Source organism: Lupinus angustifolius, chromosome LG11 (assembly GCF_001865875.1).
Source record: "Lupinus angustifolius cultivar Tanjil chromosome LG11, LupAngTanjil_v1.0, whole genome shotgun sequence".
Lineage (NCBI taxonomy): Eukaryota > Viridiplantae > Streptophyta > Magnoliopsida > Fabales > Fabaceae > Lupinus > Lupinus angustifolius.
In genome coordinates this window covers 15,450,831-15,474,811 of record NC_032019.1, presented here as the reverse complement: position 1 = coordinate 15,474,811, position 23,981 = coordinate 15,450,831, and the positions used below count along the sequence as shown (strand labels likewise).

Genomic DNA, 23,981 nt, shown 5'->3' with positions numbered 1-23,981 from the left:
ATAATAGTACAAAACCCAGATGAAATTTCAATCCAAAACATGCAAATAATGCATGAGCCACCAATGATTAGATCTTATTCAAAGTTGTGGTATATATTTATGTAACATAAGCATTTTGAGTTTTTAACTACTTAACTGTATGATAACACAAAAAGAATTCATTTGAAATGGCAGCATCATATTATTAATATAAGGATTATTGATTTTACCATATTGGAATTTGCAAGAGTTTACAAGTATTTAGGAAATTTACTTTTGGTAGCTATGATAAGTATATTTTACTTTTAAGGATTAAGATTAAAATTCTACATGAAATAAGGTTGTCTACAGGTAAAAGTTAGAGCCGACCAACCTATTGCTAAGGTGTACTTCAGAAGAAAAACTAGAATCATGTAGAGGCAATGAGGGAAATATGGGTGGGGAATGGGGATAAGTTTGGGGAATTGTATATATCAACCTCCACACAAGGGGCCTCATTCTGTTAGTGAAATGGAATAAGAAGGGAAAGAGGAAGGGGAAGACAAGCAAGGTTTGAATAACAGACCCATGAAGTGTCAGCAGTGCCTCTGGCTTTCTCTTTCTGTTACCATGAGTGCGAGTTTTCAATTTTTTTCTGTGTGCATACCTAAACCTGATACTGATATCATCTTTACTTTAAAATGAATGAGTAGTAGTATCAGATAAGAAGAGAATAATAAAGAGAAAGAGGATAAAACATCCTCACAAACAGAAAAATGGAAATATAAGTAGCAGAGGGTTCATCCCCATGAGATTGATATAAATAGGGCATTCTATTTTACTGAAATAAAATTGGTTGACTTGGCCTACGGACAAATGACTAAGCACTCCACTTAGATTTTTTTGAAAAACTGAATTTATGTCTCTCATATTTCCCTAATCATTCATACCAGAGCCTGAAGTCTATTGTTTTATAAAGGTTATCATTTCATACAAGTATGTATTAGGATCAAGGGTCTATGACTTCTATATGCCGTGGTGGATTAATCATGCAAGTAAAGAGTTATTTTATTAGTTGTTTTAATTAGGATTTTGTTACTGGGTCACAGTTATTTGAGTAACGCTACTTGTGAGACTACAATAGACTAATGTGCTCAAATCTGAGACAGTATCTGTATTCTGTTAGCTAATAAAGTTAACTGCAGTCATATATATTAAATTGAACTGCCAACAGCTTCTGCCTTACAAAACAACAAGAAAAGAAAAAAGTCACAAATCAATTTATAGCAATATGTGTGTGATTGCTAAATTACTTTGCCTGCAATAAAACTCTGATGTCGCATGATTGCTTCCCTATACGTTTCAGTCCGCACACGATCCTGCAACAACCAAGGGAAAGAAAAGAAAGGGGGACAAGAAAGTTAAAAAAAAGAACATTATTTTCTTATTCACAAAAGAGAAAAACTAAAGAAGCAATCACAGTGGATAGAATGAATGAGGAATACTCTTAACAAAGAGCAGAACACAAAACAACAAAAAGAAAGGCAATATCATTTTTTCCTATGCACCATTTCCCCCATTCATTTCTACCGCAAAAACAAGTAATAGAGTCCAATTAATCAAAAAAAAGGGTTTATGGCATTCACACAACACAATATTTCAGAAACAGCAACATACTAAAATTAAAAAATCACAAAATAAACAAAAAATTAAAACAAAAGATAAAGAGGGTAACAAAACCTTGATCATTTCATGGTGAATACCGAGGTGAGAGTATGAATGAAAATAAGCCGTATCGAAGTCCGTACAAGGAGGAGGTTGTAGTTGTTGCTGCTCTGAAACCCTAACGGTAATGGAAAGGTTATCTCCGGAAGTGGAAGCGCGTGACCGGCGCGTACCACGACGGACACGCTCTCTATGTGCGGTTTCAGGCGGCGGAAGGTGGTGATGTTGGTAACCGTTACCATTAGACTCTTTAGGGAACATGACTCGCTATCTCACTCACTCAGTAGCTTTGTTTAGAGAAAGTGCACACAGTTTTCTTCTTTTCTAGTCTTACTGTCTTGTACAACACCTTTATTTACTAGTCACTAGTCATCAACAATTCTATTACTTTTTTTATTTAGATAAATCAAATTATTTTATCTCTTCTTTTTTTTTTCGTTTTTTCTTTCTTTCTGTATATCTCAAAAACTTCAATGCAAAATTAAAACGCAAATAAAATTGATGATTGAATTTCCAATTTGATCCTTATAGATTTTTTTATTGTTCCACTTTAATTCTCAGAAAAGTAAAAATTCAAATACTACTCAAAAATTAGAAATGTAATTCAAAATAGTATATGTTAGAGGTCATAAGAATATTTAAAATGCAACATTTGACTTTTATGAAAATCATTTTAGTTTTTTCAATTTTTTAAGGATCAAACTAGTACTCATAAAAAATTTAAGAGAATGGAATAAGTCCTTACTCGAAATTGAATGACTATATTAGACACCTAAAGATTTGAATGGGAAGATTTGGGCTAATCCAAGTTGTATACTCTTATTGAGTTCAAAATAGTATATGTAAGGTTTATATTTGAGTACAAGATATGCCCATTAGGTCTTTAAACAATGGTATATGTAATATACTCTTACACTATGTTGTGTACAAGTCAACTTTCACATGATTTTTTCACAATTTTTCAAATGATTTTAATTTTCCTTTTCAAATGGGTGGTTATAAACTCTTCCAGAATGAACCACGTGTTACTAACCTGATTTTGTATTGTCTTTTTTACCTTGCATTTTTATTATTAAAAGGCACTTAGTGTGGCACAAAGCATTAATGGTTGATGTCATAAATTACAATTGCACGATTTTGTCATCAATTAATAAAAAAATCGATCTCATAGGAGCTAGCAATATATCTTGATTATGCTTAACTAATTATTTTGATTTAATTAGATATGGATAGATATAATGATTGAATAAAAATAGATAAATGGAAAATAATTTAATGAATATGTGGAGGTGAACCATCCAATTGAATATTAAGTTTTCTCAAGCTACAAAAGTTGTATTTCTTTGAAGATTGTACCAACTCTCGTGTATATGATTCAATCCTACTCCTTACTTGATCTATATATCAATATTTCAATGGCAACCTATTAAAAGCCCTCATAAATCTTATAATTACTCTCGTGATCTAGGACTCAAGCTCATATATTATAGATCCAGTAGTTGGATTCATCTATCAGTGTTTCCTCCAATCTACTAAAGGCATGTGAACACATGACCACTAAATTCAATGAATGTACTTTACTAGTAAACGAGCTAAAACACTCTTAGAATGGCTAGAGATAATAACGCATCACCTTATTGTGAAGGGGTATAGTCATTTCACCCATAAACTAACGGAATTACTTACTCATGATAATAGAGAAATAGAAAGATTTTCATTGAAGAACAAGGAGAATAATAAATAATTCAAGTTCTCTAACCTTGAGTGTGAATAATTTTAGTGACTATATATCCCATTCAAAACTATAGGAGAAATCAAATAAAACTTTATCAAATTTGACAATGCATAATTGATGAATACTAATTGTGATACGATAATTATAATTAAATTGATTTTATGCATTATTTGTGTAACTTGTCTGATTCCTGACTTCTTACACTTTTTGAGATTTTAATGGAAAATTGTTTAATTATTCAATATTTTTAGCTTCCATGATCATTGCATTAGAGCAGTTTGAATATGGAGTTTCTGTATTTTAAATAAGGCGAATAATATATCCTTGAAAAGCTATGAGAATTCTCTATAACTCTCATTTTGAACCTAAATTCAAAATCTGCCTCTATCATAGTGAAACACACTATACAATTGTGTTGATGCTAGAAGTTGTGAATCTGAATAGTCTAGGTTAAAATGACCATATTTTAGGCTATAGGATTCGAAAGTGCACCCCATAAGAACCATGTCAAATTAGCTCAAAGATTAGAACTTGGATGAAAATTCAGCCATTAAGTATATCGCGTTATTGGTCCAAAGTGAATATTATTGTTGCACATTATTGGGTCGGACTCACAAGATAAGAAAAGAAGAGAAGATATGATAAGCTAATTGTTCTTTCCTAGAACACAAAGGTACGGATAATGGTTGATCAGCTGCTGAGGATGGAGAAGAGGATAGTCGTCAAAGTAGTAAGATGATATAGGAGAGCTGGACCCGCCGGTGGAGGTACCTGAAAAGGTTCTCCGACGATCAAGTCAGTGTATGAACTAAGTGTATGGGAATATGAGAATAATGAAGGCAGAGAGTAGTAGAGTGAGTAATGCAAAGAGTCAAGAGGTTAAGATACTTCCTGTTGGTAGAGATCCCTATTTACAGAAGGGAGAGTTGACTTTGGGCTCTTGGCAGGTGGTGCGACACGTGGCCGACCAAAGGTATTGTCGGGGGTTGCTTTTCCCATGTCAGGCGGTCTGCCAGGACTGTACACTATGCCACTCTTGTCTTTTAGCATGTGGTTGGTTTGGTAGTCGTTCTGCAATCTGTCTGTCGTGCTGGCAGGTGGGTTGGTGAGGTACTGAAGGCACGTTGTCTCTAAGGTCAACTCTGGTGGTCCCAACATGCGGGACCCACCTCGGCGACCAAGCATGTGTCTCTTCGGTTCGTCGGGTAGGAACAGTTGCCCCCAGTCTGCCAGGATGCTGGGCGAGCATGTTGGGAGACTCTACACGAGCTTCGCTCGACTTGGATTACTTGCGGTGGAACAGTTGCCCTCAGTCTGCCAAGATGTTGGGCGAGCATGTTGGGAGACTCTAACGATCGTCAAACGACCTCTTTCAGGGCGGCCTGACTGTATGAGATTTGGCGACCTGAGATTGAAGGGGCATTGATTGAGTTGGCCAGGGCGCCAAGTGAGGACTGTTAGAGATGCCCCTCGACCCGGTGATTGTCTAACTAGGCGTATTGATCTATCTTGAGCAACTAGGTGCTTCTTGAGATTTTCTGACGTGTCTCTTTGGTTCCTTGCGCCACGTGGTAGGTATTAATGACCTTGGGTAACGTACCAGTTGGAGTGGGACATTTCATCATTATCTACTGTGACCCTTGATGTCCGCCGAACTTTGTCGTGTCATGGGAGTGACGGCTGGTCATTCAAATGCCAGCACGTGGCATGACCTTTAGTTTCCGCCGAATTTTCCTTGTTTTTCGGGTTTTCGTTGGATTGCACTTGAGTGTTTTTCTACGGCCCTAATGAGGATGTGGATGGGCCTGGTCATTGGGCCCATGGTCCAGGTTCTTCTATAAATAGAGGGTCTTGTGGCTTTTTCTCTTTTACGTATTTTCAAAACCCCCTGAATTCTTTCCGCAACTTCTTTGCTTCCAGCGTGATCTTCTTCGGGATTCTTCCTATTTTCAACTTCTTCAAAACTCAGGTAACACTCGTTTCTCAAGGTTTTCATTTGTGATTACGAGTTTGATTCCGACGTGGAGATCCTCTGTGGACCTCCACCGTGTTTCCAAAAATCACTGCCTTCGTCTTATGCGTTGGGTTCAATTTGAGTGACAGTTCTGAGTCTGAGTCTGACTCTGAGTCTGATGACTCTTGTGATGGCAGGTTCATGACGATGAGGACGTATAAGACAAAGGCTCCTCAATTGACTGTTCCGGCGGAGATGGTCGGGGAGGATTCCCGCTACTGGTGGGTTGATAGAGAGGTGCTCGAAACTCCTAGCACGTTCCCCTATGGGACTCCCCTCAACATACCTGTGGCCAAAGAAACTTTCCATGGTTTCGAGGCCAGCGCCCCTAGGTCGGGGAAGAGGGTCTGCTATGACTTTGCAGAGGAGAAAAAAGACAAGTACACCTTCTTCCTTTACGAGGCGTATTGCCGGCGCTTGGGGCTTCGCCTCCCCCTGGAGAAATGGGATATGCAGATTCTGGTGCACTTGCAGATTGCACCTAGCCAACTGACTCCAAACTCATGGGGGTTTATTCGGGCGTTTGAGATTATGTGCAAGGCGGCGGGCATCCCTTGCACACTAAAGCTGTTCTTTTGGATGTTCCGGGTCGGCCACTGCACCAGTTCTGATGAAGATAAGGAGGGGCACCATGGATGGACGAGTCTGCAATCTCGGCCCAAGCGGGGACTATTTACGTCGTTCTCTTCAAATGAGAAAAAATGGAAGGGTGGGTACTTCAAGGTGAACGTCAGGCGGGCGTGGAAAGACTGATGCCTTAGCAAATCCGGTGAGCCGCGATTCCCTTTTGCCTGGAAAGGGGACATCCATCAACGTCCTTCCAAGAGCTTTTTAGTGGAGACCGAAGATTTATCTTCGGAAGAGACGGAAGCTGCCAAGATCATCACTTACTGGATTGACGAGGGGGGACTTCTTCCTTGCTCGGCTATCCGTGACGGGGGCGGGGCTTTAGTGGACCTTGTTGGTGGGTGGACCGGATGCTGACTTCTTTTATTGCTTTGTCTTATGTATTTGTTTAACCTATCACTAATGCTTTTCTTCCTTTTTGTGCAGTCGAACTAAAAGCCAAAATGAGTGAGAAGCTGAGGAAGAGCATCCTCCTAAAAAGGGTCGCCGCCCTGGTTAAGAAAGATGTTGTTGCTTCCAAGCGTCGGAGAACGTCGTCCTCCGTTCCTTGTCCTACTGAGGGGTCTCCCAGCCAAGCAATTGTGCCGCCATCTTCAGTGAGTGGGGGGCAGCTTGAGAACTTGGTGGACCAGGAGTTTGTCCAAAGGGCTGCTGATACGCCCCTTGCTACGCCTACTGAAACGGTTCCTCCCTCTGATCCTACTGGAAAGCCCCCGTCTGCATCGACGAGGGAAGAAGCTGGTACATCGGCGCTCCCTTCCTCTGGGCAGATAGCTGGAGAGGACGTCAATCGCTCCTCTGAGCCAAGCAAGAAGAAAGGTTTTAGGGGGAGTCAAGACCGTATTTCTCTTGTTAGTGTCCCTAGGGCGATTGATCAGGCGCTCCTCAATGCCCATGCCAAATAGACTTTCGACAAGTTATCCCCGTCCGTCTTGCTGCAAAACGTGAAGGGAAGTGTTGTCCTCATCGCTTCCATCCAGGAGTATCTGGAGACGGATGGGGTTCTGGAGTCGCGGATGGCGGATGACGTGATGGCGAAACTTTGGGTTGCGCATGAGGCGGAGAAGCACAAGATGGTTGATCTTCATTCCGTCGAGAAGGCGGAGTTGGTCAGGTTGGGCGAGGTCGCTAGGGCCGAGGTAGCGGATTTATCTACCCGTGTGGGGTTTCTGGAAAGTGACAAGTTGAAACTCACCGCCCAGGTGATGGAATCCGAGGGGGCGGTCCGTGCCAAAGATGAAGCGCTTCATCGGCGGAAAGAGGAGGTCGTAGCTTGGAAAGCCCGTGCTGAGGCTACTGAGCGAGAAAATGCCACACTTCTGGGGCAGGTGTAGGCATTAAGGTGGAGAAGGCGTCTCTAGAAACTAGGGTACGGGAACTGGAGGAGGGACGGGCGACTGTTGAAGCTGAAAAAGAGCAGCTGGAGAAGCTTGTGGGTGAAGCCGCCGTGGACGCCTGGGAGAGTGCCCAGTCCCAGTTAGCTCTGGCTTTTCCAAACAAAGACCGACCCCTTGGGTAAATGTAAAGAACCATTATGAGATGGCACCAGGCAAGGGGGGCGAAGGCCGGCCCCTTAGGTGAATGTAAAAAAAACATTATGAGATGGCACCAGGCAAGGGGGGCGAAGACCGGCCCCTTGGGTGAATGTAAAGAACCATTATGAGATGGCACCAGGCAGGGGGGGCGAAGACCGGCCCCTTGCGTGAACGTAAAGAACCATTATGAGATGGCACCAGGCAGGGGGGCGAAGACCGGCCCCTTGGGTGAATGTAAACAACCATTATGAGATGGCACCAGGCAAGAGGGTGAAGGCCGGCCCCTTGGGTGAATGTAAAAAAAACATTATGAGATGGCACCAGGCAAGGGGGCGAAGACCGGCCCCTTGGGTGAATGTAAAGAACCATTATGAGATGGCACCAGGCAAGGGGGGCGAAGACCGGCCCCTTGGGTAAATGTAAAGAACCATTATGAGATGGCACCACGCAAGGGGGGCGAAGACCGGCCCCTTGGGTTAATGTAAAGAACCATTATGAGATGGCACCAGGCAAGGGGGCGAAGACCGACCCCTTGGGTGAATGTAAAGAACCATTATGAGATGGCACGAGGCAAGGGGGTGAAGACCGGCCCCTTGGGTGAATGTAAACAACCATTATGAGATGGCACCAGGCAAGGGGGTGAAGACCAGCCCCTTGGGTGAATGTAAAGAACCAAGGTTGGGAAATGATCCTTCAAAACAATCGCAGAGTATAACATCTCAATCATATATAAGTGGCAAAAGATTACAAAAGAATGACCAACCGCGCATGGGGTTGACGGTTAAGCATAATATATCCGAAGGTTGGCGGCGTTCCAAGTCCCGGGGTTGTTTTTTCCTGCCAAATCTTGAAGCTTGTATGCTCCTTTGCCGATCTTGCTGATTATGCGGTAAGGTCCTTCACAATTAGGTCCTAGCTTGCCTTTCGCCCGTTCTATGTCTGCTCTCCTTAATACAAGAGTTCCCTCGGGAAATTGGCGGGGAATGATTGAAGAGTTGAATTTCGCCGCGGTTTTCTTTTTGATGTTTTCTTCTCTGAGATGGGCCCTTTCTCGAATTTCTTCCACTTCATCAAGGTTGTTTCTGAGGAGAGATTGGTTATCGCCCTCGTTGAACTGAATTGTTCGCTAGGTAGGTTCTCCTATCTTAACCGGGATCATGGCATCTGCGCCGTATGTTAAGTGGAATGGTGACTCGCCGGTCGTAGAGTGGGGAGTGGTTCGATATGCCCATAGTACGTGATGGAGTTGATCCGGCCAATTTGCCTTTGACTCGTCCAGCCTTTTCTTTATCCCTTTCAGGATGACCTTGTTTGCTCCTTCGGCCTGCCCATTAGTTTGTGGATGCTCTACTGAAGTGAAGTGTTGTTTGATGCGGAGACCTGATAACAATTCTTGGAATCTTCGATCGGCAAATTGGGTGTCGTTATCCGTTACTATGGCGGACGAGATGCCGAAACGAGTGATTATGCTTTGCCAAGCGAACTTCTGGATATTTGCTGAGGTGATGGTAGCCAATGCTTCTACTTCTATCCATTTGGTGAAGTAATCTATGGCGACTATCAAACATTTCAGCTGTCCCGTTGCTTGAGGGAAAGGCCCCAGAATGTCCATACCCCATCTACAGAAAGGCGAAGGTGCTTGCGTTGTGGTTAACTCTTCTGGTGGGGCTTTGTGGAAGTCGGCGAAAAGTTGGCAACAAATGCATTTTCGAGTGAGGTCTGTTGCGTCCTTTTCCATTGTGGGCCAGTAGTACCCAGCACGTAATACCTTTTTAGCAAGTGAGGCGGCACCCAAATGATGCCCACAACTTCCCTCATGAACTTCTCTGAGGATGTAGTCCGCCCGATCCGGACCGAGACATTTGAGCAAGGGGGCGGTGAATCCCCGTCGATACAGTATTCCCCGGATCAGGGTGTACCAAGAGGAACACCTGAGGAACCTTTGCTTTTCCTTCAGGTCGGGGGGTATGGTGCCATGGAAGATGTATCAGATGAAAGGGCCTATCTAGTTGTCTGGGATCTCTACTTGTTCCACCATCATGACACTGGGTGGTAGACTGTTCCCTGGACGACAGAATGATTATTCCCGAGGCATTTGGTACTGCCGAGTTTGGACAAGATATCTGTTCGGGCGTTGCTTTCACGGGGCACATGCTGAATGGTCGCTTCATCGAAGTTGGCCATGAGCTCTTTTACTTTGAGCAGATATTTCCCGGGGAGGGTATCCTTGGTTGGATATGCACCTGTAATTTGAGACACAACTAATTGGGAATCGCTGCAAATTAATACCTTATGGGCGCCCACTTCTTTTGCTAGCTGTAGTCCGGAGATGCAAGCCTCACACTCTGCCTGATTGTTGGATGTTGGAAATGTGAAGGTGAGGGAATGCTTAATGGTTATTCTCTGACCATCTTCCAACAGAATTCCAGCCCCGCTGCCTCTCGGGTTAGAAGATCCATCGACGAAGATAGTCTATACCTGCTCTGGATCGCCCTCTGGTGTGGCCAGCTCGGCCACGAAGTCAGATAGGACCTGACTCTTGATGGTCGTGCGAGGTTCGAAACGGATGTCAAATTGAGAGAGTTCTATTGACCATGTGATCATCCGCCCAGCCAACTCCGGCTTTTGCAAAATTTGCCTGATTGGCTGGTTGGTTCTGACAATTGTTGTATGAGACTGGAAGTACTGGCGCAACCTTCGTGTGGCGACCAACAATGCATAAACCATTTTCTCCAGCTTCTGATACATCAGTTTCGGGCCTTGCAGGGCCTTGCTTGTGAAATAAATCGGGTTTTGACCTTCTACCGTTTCTCGTATCAGCACGGCTGCTACTGCTCTGTCGGATACGGCCAGATATACATACAGAAGTTCGTCAGGTAATGGTTTGGAGAGGATAGGTGGGGCGGCCAAATATTGTTCGAAAGTGTTGAACGCTATTTCGCAACTCTCAGACCATTCAAACTTCTTGCTCTTCTTCAACAACTGAAATAAGGGGAGTGAATGCTTGGCGACGGACGGGAGAAATTTGGACAGTGCAGCTAGTCGCCCATTCAATTGTTGGACCTCCTTGACCGTGCGGGGGCTCCTCATGTCGATGATTGCCTGACATTTGGATGGATTTGCCTCAATCCCTTGACTAGTCAGAAGAAAACCGAGGAATTTGCCCGCCTCCACTCTTAAAGTGCATTTTTCTGGATTTAGCCGCATGTTGTACTTGCGAAGTTGCTGAAAAATGCTTTCCAAAATGGATACATGATCTTCGCCGGGGAGGCTTTTGGCGATCATATCATCCATGTAGACTTCCATGTGCTCTCCAATTTGGCCGGCAAACACCTTGCTCATCATCCTTCGATAAGTCGCCCTAGCATTTTTCAAACCAAAGGGCATGACAGTGTAGCAGTAGGCGACCTGATCAGTGATGAATGCTGTTTTTTCTTGGTTGAGAGGGTACCTCAGAATCTGATTGTAACCGGAATATGCGTCCATGAAGAACAGGTACTGATAGCCTGAAGAATTATGCACCAAATGGTCAATGTTTGGAAGAGGATAAGGGTCTTTAGGGCATACCTTATTGAGATCTGTGTAGTCCACGCACATCCGCCACTTCCGTGATGGTTTCTTCACCAACACAACCTTTGCCAACCACGTGGTGTAGGTGATTTCGCGGATGTAACCCGCCTCTAGCAACTCGGCTACTTTCAAAGCGACTTCCTTGGTCCTGTCAGCCCCCATTTTTCGCCTTCTTTGCGCCACTAGTTTAGCACCTTGTTTTGTTGTCATCCGATGGCAGGCAAATGAAGGATCTATACCAGGCATATCTGCCGTTGACCAGGCGAAGAGGTCCTGGTTTGCCTTCAAAGATGTCTCCACCCGCAACCTTTGGCTTGGCGGAAGGGAACTGCCAAGGTACACTACTTGTCCTGGGGATTGGCCCAACTGTAGAGTTGTTTTTCCCCTTCTGGTTGTGGTTGAAAGTCTCCTTCGTCCGCCCGAACATCCAGTTCTACCATGTGCACGCCCCGAGATCTTTTGGAGGGGGGGACGTGCTGTTTGCTGAAGTGGGGGCGGAGACTCATCTGGTAGCAATTGTGAGCCGAGTGTTGGTCCCCTTTTACTGTGCAGACTTGAAGGCTGATTGAGAGGAACTTCATGCATAGATGGGGCGTAAAGACGATCGCTCCAAGCCTGTTCAAAGTTGGCCGGCCGATTATGACGTTGTATGCTGAATCGCACTGGACGACCAAGAACTTTGTTTGGACAATCCTACTCATGGGGTGGTCGTCGATTGTTAGCCAAATCTCTACATATCCCCTGGGGGTGATTCCCTGACCGGAAAATCCGACCAGCTGTCCATCATATGGTAGGAGGTCGCGGTCCTGGAGCTCCATTTTTTCAAACAGATCCTGAAAAATAACGTCAGCCGAGCTACCCTGATCAATGAACAGGCGACTAACCTTTTTGTTATTGAGTTTGGCGGTGATGACGAGGGGGTCATCGTGCCCTCGGACAAGACCTTCATAATCACGGTCGTCGAAAGTAATGGGGGGAGCGGATCTGTAGCTCTATTTCTGCTGGGAGTTTCTGGCAGCGACGTGCATCACCTCCCGCACATATTTTTTCTAGGCGGTCCTAGAGGTACCCATGGCAGCAAAATCTCCTGAAATAGTGTTAATATCAACTGGGCTCCTTAGCCTGCAGTTGTCTGCTCGGTGCCTATCCGCTTGAGGCCGTGGGGTAGGGCGCCGTTGTTGAAATTGTGGAGAGGACCGCCTTCTTCGAGGTTCTGGTCGACGATGTTTTGGCGATCGCCGACGTTGCTCCAGGCCCACAATGAATCGCTGTAAATGACCAGCCTGGGTGAGATCTTCGATGGTATCCCGGAGCTGTGTGCAGTCATTGGTCAAGTGACCGAACATACCGTGATAGTCATAATATTTGGATCGGTCTTGCGGGCTTGGCTTGGTAGGGCGTGGGAGTTGGACAAGGTGAGTGGAGAGGACCTCTTGCAGAATCCGTGAACGGTTGGCGTTTAGGGGGGGTATAGGTGGAGTATTTGGCCTTTTTGGTTAGTGAGGGTAGGTCGCGGGGTAGGTCGTGGAGTCTTGGCCGTTTGGTTTCCCGTGATGGGTGATGTGTTTGGGGTTCGGTATGGGCGTGGATATGGTGGGTTTCTTCAAGATTGATGAAATTGGAACGGAGGTCCTCCATGGTAAGGTTGGTGTATTTGACCAATTCTGTGTGGAAAAGACCTTCCTAAAGCCCCATAACGAGGACATGCACTGCTACTTCGGGGCTTAGAGTACGCACCTTCATGGCCTCGATATTAAACCGATCTAGATAGGCTCGGATGGATTCATTGGATCCTTGGCGAATGCCAGACAGTGTGTATGATGACATGGGTTGCTCCTTACTTGCCGTGAACCTTGTGTTGAAGGCCGAAGCTAGAGTTCCCCAAGTGTTGATGCTGTTCGGAGCCAGGCGGGTGAACCATTGGAGGGCTGCCTTTTTAAGAGTCAGGGGGAAGGCCCTGCACATGATGGGGTCGGTCGCCCCATGGAATAACATAGAAGCCTCGAAGGCGTCAAAGTGATCTTGTGGTCCGCCGTTCCATCATACTGGTCCATGTTGGTGGGGCGGTTAAATGGGAGGGTAATGGATAAGCCATGATGGCAGGTGTAAAAGGATGTCTAGCGCCACAAGAGTGGTGTGGGGTTGGTTGGGATGGTGGGCGGGACTCGCTCGCTGACTCTTCACGGTTACTTTTGTGAATAGGGCGTTCCGAGTGATCCTAAGGGTTTATTTTGGATTGGCAGAGTTCTTGTATTACATCGGTCTGCTGCTGGATGAGCTGTTCCTAGCGTTCCAGCATCTGGAGGAGTTGTTGGGTGGTTGGTTGTTGTTCTGGATTGGTATGGTGGCTTCGGCTGGCTTGATGGGATGGTTGTCTTGGTGGGGGAAGGGTACTTGGGGCAGGGTCGACTTGGCTGGTAGATAGAGCTCGGTTTCTGGTGGTTACCATGGTGTGAGTTGGAAGCACAGACGACGCCAATGTTCTTTCCTAGAACACAAAGGTACGGATAATGGTTGATCAACTGCTGAGGATGGAGAATAGGATAGTCGTCAAAGTAGTAAGATGATATAGGAGAGCTTGACCCGCCGGTGGAAGTACTTGAAAATGTTCTCTGACGATCAAGTCAGTGTATGAACTAAGTGTATGGGAATATGAGAATAATGAAGGCAGAGAGTAATAGAGTGAGTAATGCAAAGAGTCAAGAGGTTAAGATACTTCCTGTTGGTAGAGATCCATATTTATAGAATGGAGAGTTGACTTTGGGCTCTTGGCAGGTGGTGCGACGCGTGGCCGACCAAAGGTATTGTCGGGGGTTGCTTTTCCCGTGTCAGGCGGTCTGCCAGAACCGTACACTGTGCCACTCTTGTCTTTTAGCCTGTGGTTGGTTTGGTAGTCGTTCTGCAATCTGTCTGTCGTGCTGGCAGGTGGGTTGGTGAGGTACTGAAGGCATGTTGTCTCTAAGGCCAACTCTGGTGGTCCCAACATGCGCGACCCACCCCGGCGACCAAGCATGTGTCTCTTCGGTTCGCCGGGTAGGAACACTAATTATTATAAATAAAATAAGCTTAGAACCAAAGAAAGCAGTTGTGATCCGTCTAAACCCTTATTTTTCCTATCTTCTTATGGCTTCCTAAAGTATTGAGTGGTCTTAAAGTGAAACCTTCATATGTTTGCAGGTATGAGATCTTGTACTTCATTAATATAATTTTTTGCTTTGAATATGATTTATTTTTTCTATCTATCAATTGTCTGAATTTTTCTCATAAGTTTTATTGAATGGTTAAATTTTTATGTATTTATATTTGGTGTTTATTGTTTATTCAATAGAGAGAAATCAATGATAGACAACTAATCACTATTCTTTAGGGATTTAAACTTCTAATACGATTAGTTGTTAGCTTCAGGGATTCTATCAATTATGATTGTTCTTGTGCTTTGATGGACTATTTTCACTTTTTAACTTGAATAAATCAAACTCAAAGCAATTGTCTAGTAGATTAATTAGGATTTACCAATCCATGATTTTGAATTAGGATCCAAACCTCAAATTTGATAGCAAAGATCTAATGTTTATTTTAAAGTGAGGATTCACCTACTCTAGCAATAAGTCTTTTAAATTTATTTCTCATCTAATTCATCAATTCTAGGAAAATCTAGTGGTTTAGATCTACTCACTAATTCAAATGATTAGATTTCCCTATAATTGAAGGCTATGATATGAAATAAGTCTAAAAACTTACTCTTAGAGTAAATGGATTTACTCCCTTTAATTTATGGTCAAGGATGGTCTCCTAAATTATAAATAGTTTTTTAGTATTGTTGTTTTCTTCAATATATTTCAAATATGATATTATCCTTCTTACTTTAATTGAAAACAAACAAATCAATCATCAAAATAGTGTGTTCAGCAATAATCTTTGTTTTATTATACATTTGAATTATTTTTTATCAATATGTTTATCAAATCCAATCATATTTAATCCAATTTAAATCTTGCATTATTTTCCCTTTACCTCATCTTTTAGCACGTGGGTTACTATCTTTCATTATATTGATCTTTATCTTAAGCTCACGTCATTAGTTCTGCACAAAATAGCACATAACTAACCTTTAATTTGAACTTAATGATAATGCAACAAAGATGAATTAAAATTACAATTCAAATATGGATTTTCATGTAAAATAAATTACAATTCAAATATGGATTTTCATGATGGTTGGGGTTTATTTATTATCATTATTTCTTATATTTTTTGATTTTTGTTGTTGCCAACAACTATATACATCTCCCAACAAAAAAACTATAAACCGGAGAAGACACTTAAGTTGATATAAACAAAAGAGTAAATTACACTAACACCTCCCAAGTTTTAGTGAAATTATATAAACCACCCCTCACTTTTTTACACTTACACAAACCTCCCATAGTTTTTATAATTTCATTACACTGACCACCCTGCATAAGAAATAAGTGTAATCTTTTAAACAAAAAATGTGATAAATACAATTGAGTTAAACAAACATGATATGTTTTATAGACAAAATCTAAATACTATACAAATCAACGTATCTTTATTGATTTCACTATCATGTTTTGTTTGATTTGTATATTATTTAGACTTTGTCTATACAACATATCATGTTTTGTTTAACTTAATTGCGTTTATCACATTTTTTGTTTAAAATATTACACTTATTTCTTATGTTTCTTATGCAGGGGTGGTCAGTGTAATGAAAGTAGTATAAAAAATTAGGGGAGATTTGTGTATGTATAAAAAAATAAGGGGTAATTTATATAATCTCACTAAAACTTAAGAGGTGTCAGTATAATTTACTCTAAACAAAAGATGAAACTATCCTCAAAATAAAAATATCCTAAAATTAGGTTGCCTCAAAATAAGCACTAATTTAAGATCATAAGTTTGACATTTAAACATGCCACTTAGATCCCATTGCTCGTATCTTGAGGGCCACATGGATCCCACTTATTTTAGAATGCATGTTTCAGGATTGAAAAAGTTAACGAAGAAGAGAAAGGGATATCTCCAAACATTGCATTTATGAATTTATTAGAGAGATTCTCCTTGGGTGGAGACAAACATAAGAATTCAGTGAAAGTGACTAAATAAGATGTTGTCTTCAAACCAATTCCAGTTCCCCCACCTCACAAGAAGAAGATTAAGGAACCTCATTGAGACCACCCACTTGAAGTATTGAAGAAAGGAAAATTGAAGAAGGTGAGATTCAAGGAAACTCTCGAAATCATTTGGGTGAACAAGATCACAATAGAAAGCAAGTGATCAAGTGAAAGGAAGAACCATGGTCTACGTGAGCCTTATTAATATTGAGAGAACAACATCAAGCTAATAAGTCTAAAAACATTATTTAATTCTAGCTTTATACTATATTTTGTGAAATAAATACAAATTATATGTTAAGAATATCAAGTCCCCTGTATATATTTCATTTTATTTGCCTCATAAAAACCATTTAGTATTAAAAATGATTGAGAGGAAAAAGTATATACCTTAACAATGTATAAATTTTGTATATCATCACTATATAATCCCAAAATTAATTAATGCATATGAATGATATCCAATTACAGTCTTGAAGAAATTAATATTAAAATGAGTGTAATATATATATATATTATTATTATTGTAAATATTTTTATATAATTAAATATCTTATATATCATTTATTAGTATTACTTTTTGAAGGTTTGTTAAACATAAATGAAATAAGTGATACAATAATAATATATAAAAGTTATAGAGTGTTAGTGCATATATTTCTTGAGAAAAAGATATATACACTGACAGTATAATTTTTTTATATACTACCAGATTTATAAACATGCATCTCATCAATCACCATTCATTTGATTTTTTTAAAGTGAATAAAAGTCAAATATCAATAATAAATAATGAAATGGCAATGCATACATGATTTTATCTCATTTTTAATGATTATTGACTCTTAAAAATATATTAAATAATAATATATATGATTATGTATAAATGAACTATGTTTTTTTTTTCTCCATTAAAAGTTGGTGTAAATCCATTTAGATAAAACAGCCTATGCCCCTTATAAAAGCTTGACTCAAAAATGACACAAATGAACCGATTTTGGTTGCACGAAACCTCCTAATCAGTTGAAAAGACGCAGTCTTGACTGAGGAGCAAGCAGGTGGCCATGGCATCATCATCATCCGCAGCGGTCTCGCGACTAAACAATCTTAGACGACACTTGGATTCAAATTTACCTGACACAACCATTAAGGTATTCATTCAATAATGTTTTTTTTCTTGCATAAGCCTCTATCTATAGTATTTGTTCATTTGAATCATAATCAACAAAGTGTAACAAAAATGGGTTTGATTATATTTATATGTATAGGCATCGAGATTGAATGCAATTAAGGTGAAAGTAGCTGCTGAGGTTTCTGAAGCGTTATCACTTGGTCGTCCAGTTGTTGCTCTCGAATCTACCATTATTTCTCATGGTGAGCAAGATTAGGATCATAATCTTATTAATATTATCTTAATGGCGGGTTCTTTTGAGAATTTTTTGATAGCATAATCAATTTTGACCTCTACATGTTTGTTTGGTGGGACTTATATTACTCAGCAACATTGATTCAAATTGCGGATGCGGCTGTAATTTTGCGGCTGTAATTTTGCGGTTGTGGTGACCGCCGCAACCGCATCATACCACAATTGCAGCGTGACACCAAGTCACAATGATGTGGCTGCATCCGACTGCAGCGCAACCACAACGAATTCAAATTTTTTAATTACAAAATAGTTTACATGACCTTACCGCAACCACAATTTAAAACACTGCTCAACATTAGGTTGAAGAATTGTTGAAAAATCCAAGTTTTATGAAAGGCTGTAGTCTTCTGGTTATGAAGAGTGCTCTTACAAAATAGGAGAGAATGGGTGTTTCGCAAGACATGTGAGAGGATTATAAGTTTAGAGGGCATTAAAAAAACGTTAGGTTTATAAGCCCTTAGTTGAGAAGTCTATTTATTTGAGAAGTCTATTGAAGTGACTTATGTCTTATAAGCTCCTGACTTAAGAGATCTTTTACATCATTTCAGATTTATTGGCCAATCGACGGCTTAGTTTTACCAAATACTTTCAGTTCAATAAGTTAGGTTATCAGCCTTCAACCTTGACCTTTTAGCCTCAATCAGCTTTTCAACTCGTTGTGCCAAACAGAGCCAATGTAAAAAAAGCACTCTTTTACATAAAAGTAATACAACCAACATTAATTTTTTAGAATTAACTCGTTTTTTAAGTTTAGATAAACAAAACCTAGATCATGAGTTCATTTAATGTTTAGTAGGTCCTATATGATTACTTGTAGTTAAAAGTGTGCTTAGATTGTGTGACTAAACATTTTCACCTCGTGGCTATCTGTCTTACTCACATCTTTGTATTTGGAATATGCTCTTGTTTGCAGGGATGCCATATCCTCAAAATTTGGAAACTGCTAAACAGGTAGAAGCTATAGTGAGAGAGAATGGTGCCATTCCTGCAACTATTGCAATTTTGGATGGCACACCTTGTGTAGGTATTTATTATAATCTTTTTCTACTCTACTCATTCTTATTTCTTGTATTATTTAATATTGTGTTTTTCACTTGTAAGCACAAGTAGATCTAGTGTAACAAGCATGATACCAATAGACTTCTTTCACAATTTTGTGAATCAAGTCCAGTGTTGATATTCATTGCTATTTTGACTCTTCTCCTTGTCCATACATATTGATATTGGATTTGAAATGGGAGCATGGCATGGTCCTACAAAGATACTGAAAAAGAAGACATATTAAGAAAACAAAATGTATGCTTTACCTGTGTTTATGCATGTCATGTGTTCACAAAGTTGAACAGAAGAAAGTGAAAAGTTTGTCATCTATTTTGGCTCTGCTGCTGGAATGATGAAAGTAAATATGTTCTGTTGTAGGTTGCTTGAATTGAGCAAGTTTTCTTTTTCTTACTTGTTTTATGTTGGCAGGTCTAACTATTGAAGAACTTGAGAGGCTAGCTACTCTGGGAACCAAAGCTCAGAAAACAGCTCGAAGGGACATTGCACATGTTGTGAGTGCTTTTGGCATCAGTAAACACCATATTCCTGTTGGCATTCTCTTTTTTGGATTTACTTTTTCATTTGATGTTGTTTTCTTGATTTTTATTAACTGTATATATAACCTTTCATGGACTAATTATTGTGTAGTCCACGAATTTTAAGCAAAAACTATATATAGCTTGCAAGAATTTTTCGGAATTAGATACCTCCAACCCACTCTTTTATCAATCTCCTAACCGAAAAAGTGAAAACTCTCCTTGTTGGTCATACATAGAATTGTTGGACAAAATGGACATAAATGCGGTGTTGCCTCACTAGAAACTTATATCTACAATTTATTAAAAAAATTGAACCAAGATTTTCAGAATATATAATTATCATAAAGGGACTAAGATTACTGTTCAAATAAAACTCAACAAATAACTTATAGTTAAAGAATAAAGTAATAAATGAAGGGAAGTGCCATTCTTGAATTAGCATAAGTAGTTTATTTGCTTATACTCACTTACACTTGCCTTTAATATGCAAACTTTTCTGCTGATATTTGGTGGACCTAGTGATGGAAGTCCTCATTTCCACACCTGGTTCTTCTCTCTTTTTTTTACGGCTGACTCTTGGCTGATCAATTGAATTCTACTAATATTATATATATTTTTGGATACGTTTGAGATTCCTTTCCTGAATCTCTGGGTTCACTAAAATTGGCCGAGATTAAACTTCCCTCACTATAATGTGCTTACATGTTGTCAAATTTGTTATTAGTCAGTATATGCATTTTTGTTTATATTGTTTTGTTTTTTAAATTATTAATTTTTTATGTTCTATAATCAAGTCCAAAGTAAACTTGGGAATTGAAGTTTCCATTGACTAGTGCAATATTGCCAAGAGTTTATTACCTTTCACAAAATCACAAACCAGTGCAACTTCATGTTTTTCAGTTTTTCATGATGTCTTTATATACTGATATATGTAATTTGCAGGTTGCTAGCAGTGGAAATGGTGCTACTACTGTTTCTGCATCAATGTTTTTGGCTTCTTTGGTGATTTTCCCATTTACCGAATCCATAGTTTCTTAATGTGATCTATTTCGCTCAGTCCTCATCTCATGTCCTTTTGGTTTCACTCAGTACTTTTTTAAATTTTCTGCAGGTTGGAATTCCCGTTTTTGTCACTGGGGGGATTGGAGGAGTGCACAGACATGGGGAACATAGTATGTTAACCTATTACATCTTTATGATAGAAAGTGTTTGTTTTTTATGGTTGCTGACAAATCTTGTTAGACCCAACATATTCTGTTCTGAATTTTGAGACCAAATGAATCAACCTGTGCATTTATTATGCGTTCTTTGTTGCTTCCAAGGCTCCAGGAAAGACCTGTAATTCGCAAGTTAAACAATGAAAAGGGTGAGCTATGGCCTAGGAGCAAGACGGGTCTTCATAGAAGAGACCTTAAAACTTTTTTGAAGGCCAAAACTACCCTTCGTCAATTTCTTTGTATTTTTGAACTGTAATTACTTTTTTGTAACTTGTAATTACAAATCAGTTAGATCACTCAATTAACCACATTAGAATGGGAATCCTTTGCTATAGAAATTGCATAACTGCTCTTTTAATGGAACGGTTGAGTTGCAACATGAAAATATAATTTCTCCTTGCCTCTACGAACTTTGAGAACTCAAAATGCTTTTAATTTTTATGTTATCGGGATTTTTTCAAATAAGTCTTGCATTTTTGTTGAGCATATTATTTTTATTATTCTTTTCGCAGCTATGGACATATCATCAGATCTCACCGAGCTTGGTAGAACACCAGTAGCAGTTATATGTGCTGGTGTAAAGTCAATATTAGATATTCCCAGGACCCTTGAATATCTGGTACCCATTTACTTTTATGTTGATACTATCACTGAAGTAGTTCAGAGCTATGCTCTATCAAGTTTACATTATGTTTTTTTTATCTTGAATAGGAAACACAGGGAGTTTGTGTTGCTGCTTACAAGACAAATGAGTTTCCTGCATTTTTCACAGAATCAAGTGGCTGCAAGGTTTGGTTTTTCTAAGACTTTCTTGATTGCTTTTAAGTTACAGACAGCAAGTAACGTTTTGGTGATCTTTTGCTTTTCTGACTGGTATAGTTGCATTGCATTGTAAGGCGAATCTATATTTTAATCTTATTTTTCTCATCATTTAAAGAAAATGGTGATACATGCTTAAGTATATGAGTTGAATCTTGATTTATTTTGAAGTATAGATTTAAAATCTTTAACTACATAATGAGAGTTATGACTTTAAAATGATAATATCTAAATGATTGTAATGTTTCAGTAAGAGAAATAAACTAAGCAAGTAGAAGATAAATTAGAGAGAATAGGGAATTTCAACAGTTATCATGAATCAAAGGCCAAAATAATTGATCATGTATCAATTTGGAGGTAGGCCTTCCGGTTTGCAAATTGACAATCATGTTTCCATCTTTATCATTTTTATGATAGCATTTTAAGATTTTTTGTTCAAGTTATATACAGGTTGGAATGGGAACAGTAGTACTAAGAAACAAGTTTTACTCAGTCTATTTTTTGGTCATGACATAATTTCCAGGTTTCTTGTCGGGTAGATACACCTGAAGACGGTGCTCGCCTAATAGGCAAGGAAAACATTTCTTTATGTTTTTTATTTTTACAAACCTTCTATACAATTTCTCTTAATTTTCATTCTTCTAACAGAAGCAAACATCAAACTGAATCTCGGAACTGGAGTTTTGATAGCCGTTCCCATTCCTCGAGAACACTCAACATCTGGACATATTATTGAATCTGCCATTCAGAAAGCCCTTAAAGAAGCTAGGTAATTTTTCATTCTCTTTCTATTTTGACATCATATGCAAGCTGTGCATTAACATTCATCATATATCTATTACATTTGTAAGATTCAATTTAATATCTGCCACTTGCAGGGAAAACAAAATAACAGGAAATGCGGAGACTCCGTTTTTGCTTGCTAGAGTAAATGAGCTTACTGGTGGTGCCTCACTTGCTTCAAGTATCCTCTTTAATTTTTTTTATCAATACAATTATAGCTGACTTTGATTTTTAACAGAGGCTTCTGTTGTTGTTGACACTATTATAAAATCAATAGTTAACCATGTATATTTTAAAATAAATTTAATCTACTATAATTACTTTTTATACGATTCCAAACGTCAGATCCGAATTAAGCATTTAACTTGCTGTTAAAGCAAATCTTAACCATGTTTTAGACATTGCTCTTGTGAAGAATAATGCTCTTGTTGGAGCTAAAATTGCTACAGCCCTTGCTCAGCTAAGAGAACATTGTCCAAGGTGAGCTTATACTTTTGTTTTTCTTGATATATGAATGTAACTGATCCCATCTCTGTTAATGCTGATGTTACTTGAACTGTTGAACTGTGATGCCCAAAAAGTTTCCTTAGTTCAACTGTCAATTGTGATTATATGTCAGCTTCTTCTCTATGCAAGTTAGATTTTCTTTAATAGGATATGTAATGTAGAATTTACGCCTTTGTACATTCCAAAGTAACATGTGTGGGGAAATTCTTTCTAAACTCGTAATTATACTTGAGATAGGTCGCCGTAGAAACAGATTTTTTATCTCACGTAAAACTGATTTAATTTTGGCGTACCACCGGTATAAGTTTTTCACACTATCATTTTTTTTTTTATACATATTTGACTCGTTATAATTATCTCTAAAGTCACACATATAACAGTATAAAACACTCTACAAACAAGCATGAGGTGAATCAAAGTGCTTTATTTACTAAAAATCACGTGCATTTGTTAAGTTTATCTATGGTTTGCACATGTTATTGTTTTCTCATCCTTGGAAAGTAGTATAGTGCTCAGTTTTCTCACCTTTCTGTTGTGTGCTTGCTAGTTGCTAAATAAGGATGGAAGATAGCCAAAGGAAGGCGGTTGTTTTTTATGATGATGACTGTTGTGTTGATCTACTGTACATTAAGGGTCTATTTGCGAGTTGGTTGTAGGAGGAGTAGGAAAGGGAGGGGAAAGACTTAACGACTGTGAAATACACTTATAAGATAGTTCATAGGTCTTCCCTTTCCCCTCAAAAGAACAACTCAAACAAATCCTCAGGGATTGGTAAAGTGATTAGTGTTAGAGAGATCGACATTCAACAGTGGCAGATGTTTTAAATGGATTATGTTGTAAAACCAGGAGGTCACGATGATAATGATTTTTCAATTCTATTATTCTTTTCATTGGATGCTAGAATTTATATTACGTTATTGTTTTTTTTACAAATTTCATTTTATCTATTTCGATCATTAACTTAGATTGTCAAAAATAGGTTGAAATGAAATAGAAACGAATGGAGTGGAGTGGAGTGAAATGAAATGGAGATGAAACCAATTCATTACACACATCATTTCGCTCCATTCCATGGTAAAATATCCAAACAATGGTAACATTATTCTATTCCATCACATTGCATTCCATTCCACACATCATTAAATATCTAAACATGGCCTAAGGAAATCACATTTAAGTTACTAAAAGTTAAAAAATATATCAATCAAATTTAAGTTACTGAAAGTTTAAGAAGGATAAGTGTTGCTCTCATGAACTGTTGTTTTGGAATGGAAGAGAAAGGGATTTGGATTTGGAGATGAGGGTTTTAAATCGCAGTTGTAGTTGCGATTGTAATTACGGTTACTG

At 39.6% G+C, this 23,981-nt stretch overlaps 2 protein-coding genes across 4 annotated transcripts in view; one reads left to right on the top strand and one right to left on the bottom strand.

The window, feature by feature from the left end:
* The window catches only part of LOC109360826 (probable protein arginine N-methyltransferase 6), a 16,489-nt gene extending 14,468 nt beyond the window's left edge, over positions 1 to 2,021 (bottom strand). The window contains exons 1-2 of the mRNA XM_019605968.1: positions 1,699 to 2,021; positions 1,272 to 1,337 (exon numbers count right to left, since the gene is read on the bottom strand). Of these exons, the coding sequence (XP_019461513.1) occupies positions 1,272 to 1,337; positions 1,699 to 1,944 (312 nt within the window). The 5' untranslated portion in view covers positions 1,945 to 2,021. The remainder of the gene's footprint in view (positions 1 to 1,271; positions 1,338 to 1,698) is intronic.
* On the top strand, positions 17,251 to 23,530 carry LOC109359143 (pseudouridine-5'-phosphate glycosidase). Of its 3 annotated transcripts, XM_019603690.1 has the most exons (14): positions 17,251 to 17,453; positions 17,571 to 17,676; positions 18,642 to 18,752; positions 19,199 to 19,281; positions 20,251 to 20,310; positions 20,420 to 20,480; positions 21,038 to 21,144; positions 21,237 to 21,314; positions 21,868 to 21,913; positions 21,993 to 22,113; positions 22,223 to 22,308; positions 22,526 to 22,607; positions 23,182 to 23,193; positions 23,249 to 23,530. In XM_019603690.1, the coding sequence occupies exons 1-13, from the start codon at positions 17,367 to 17,369 to the stop codon at positions 23,186 to 23,188; spliced, it is 1,035 nt and encodes a 344-aa protein (XP_019459235.1). In that variant the 5' UTR covers positions 17,251 to 17,366; the 3' UTR covers positions 23,189 to 23,193; positions 23,249 to 23,530. The 3 variants fall into 3 exon arrangements, with proteins under 3 accessions (XP_019459235.1, XP_019459236.1, XP_019459237.1); XM_019603691.1 differs by having other exon boundaries at positions 17,251 to 17,452; positions 17,576 to 17,676; positions 23,182 to 23,530; XM_019603692.1 differs by having other exon boundaries at positions 17,252 to 17,453; positions 17,595 to 17,676; positions 23,182 to 23,530.

What these genes read in the sequence shown, in the direction of transcription:
- LOC109359143 (XM_019603690.1), top strand. Translation starts at nt 17,367, where the DNA reads ATGGCATCATCATCATCCGCAGCGGTCTCGCGACTAAACAATCTTAGA. An exon ending in TACCTGACACAACCATTAAG is followed by an intron (nt 17,454 to 17,570) that starts GTATTCATTCAA and finishes TTATATGTATAG; the next exon opens with GCATCGAGATTGAATGCAAT. An exon ending in GAAGGGACATTGCACATGTT is followed by an intron (nt 19,282 to 20,250) that starts GTGAGTGCTTTT and finishes TGTAATTTGCAG; the next exon opens with GTTGCTAGCAGTGGAAATGG.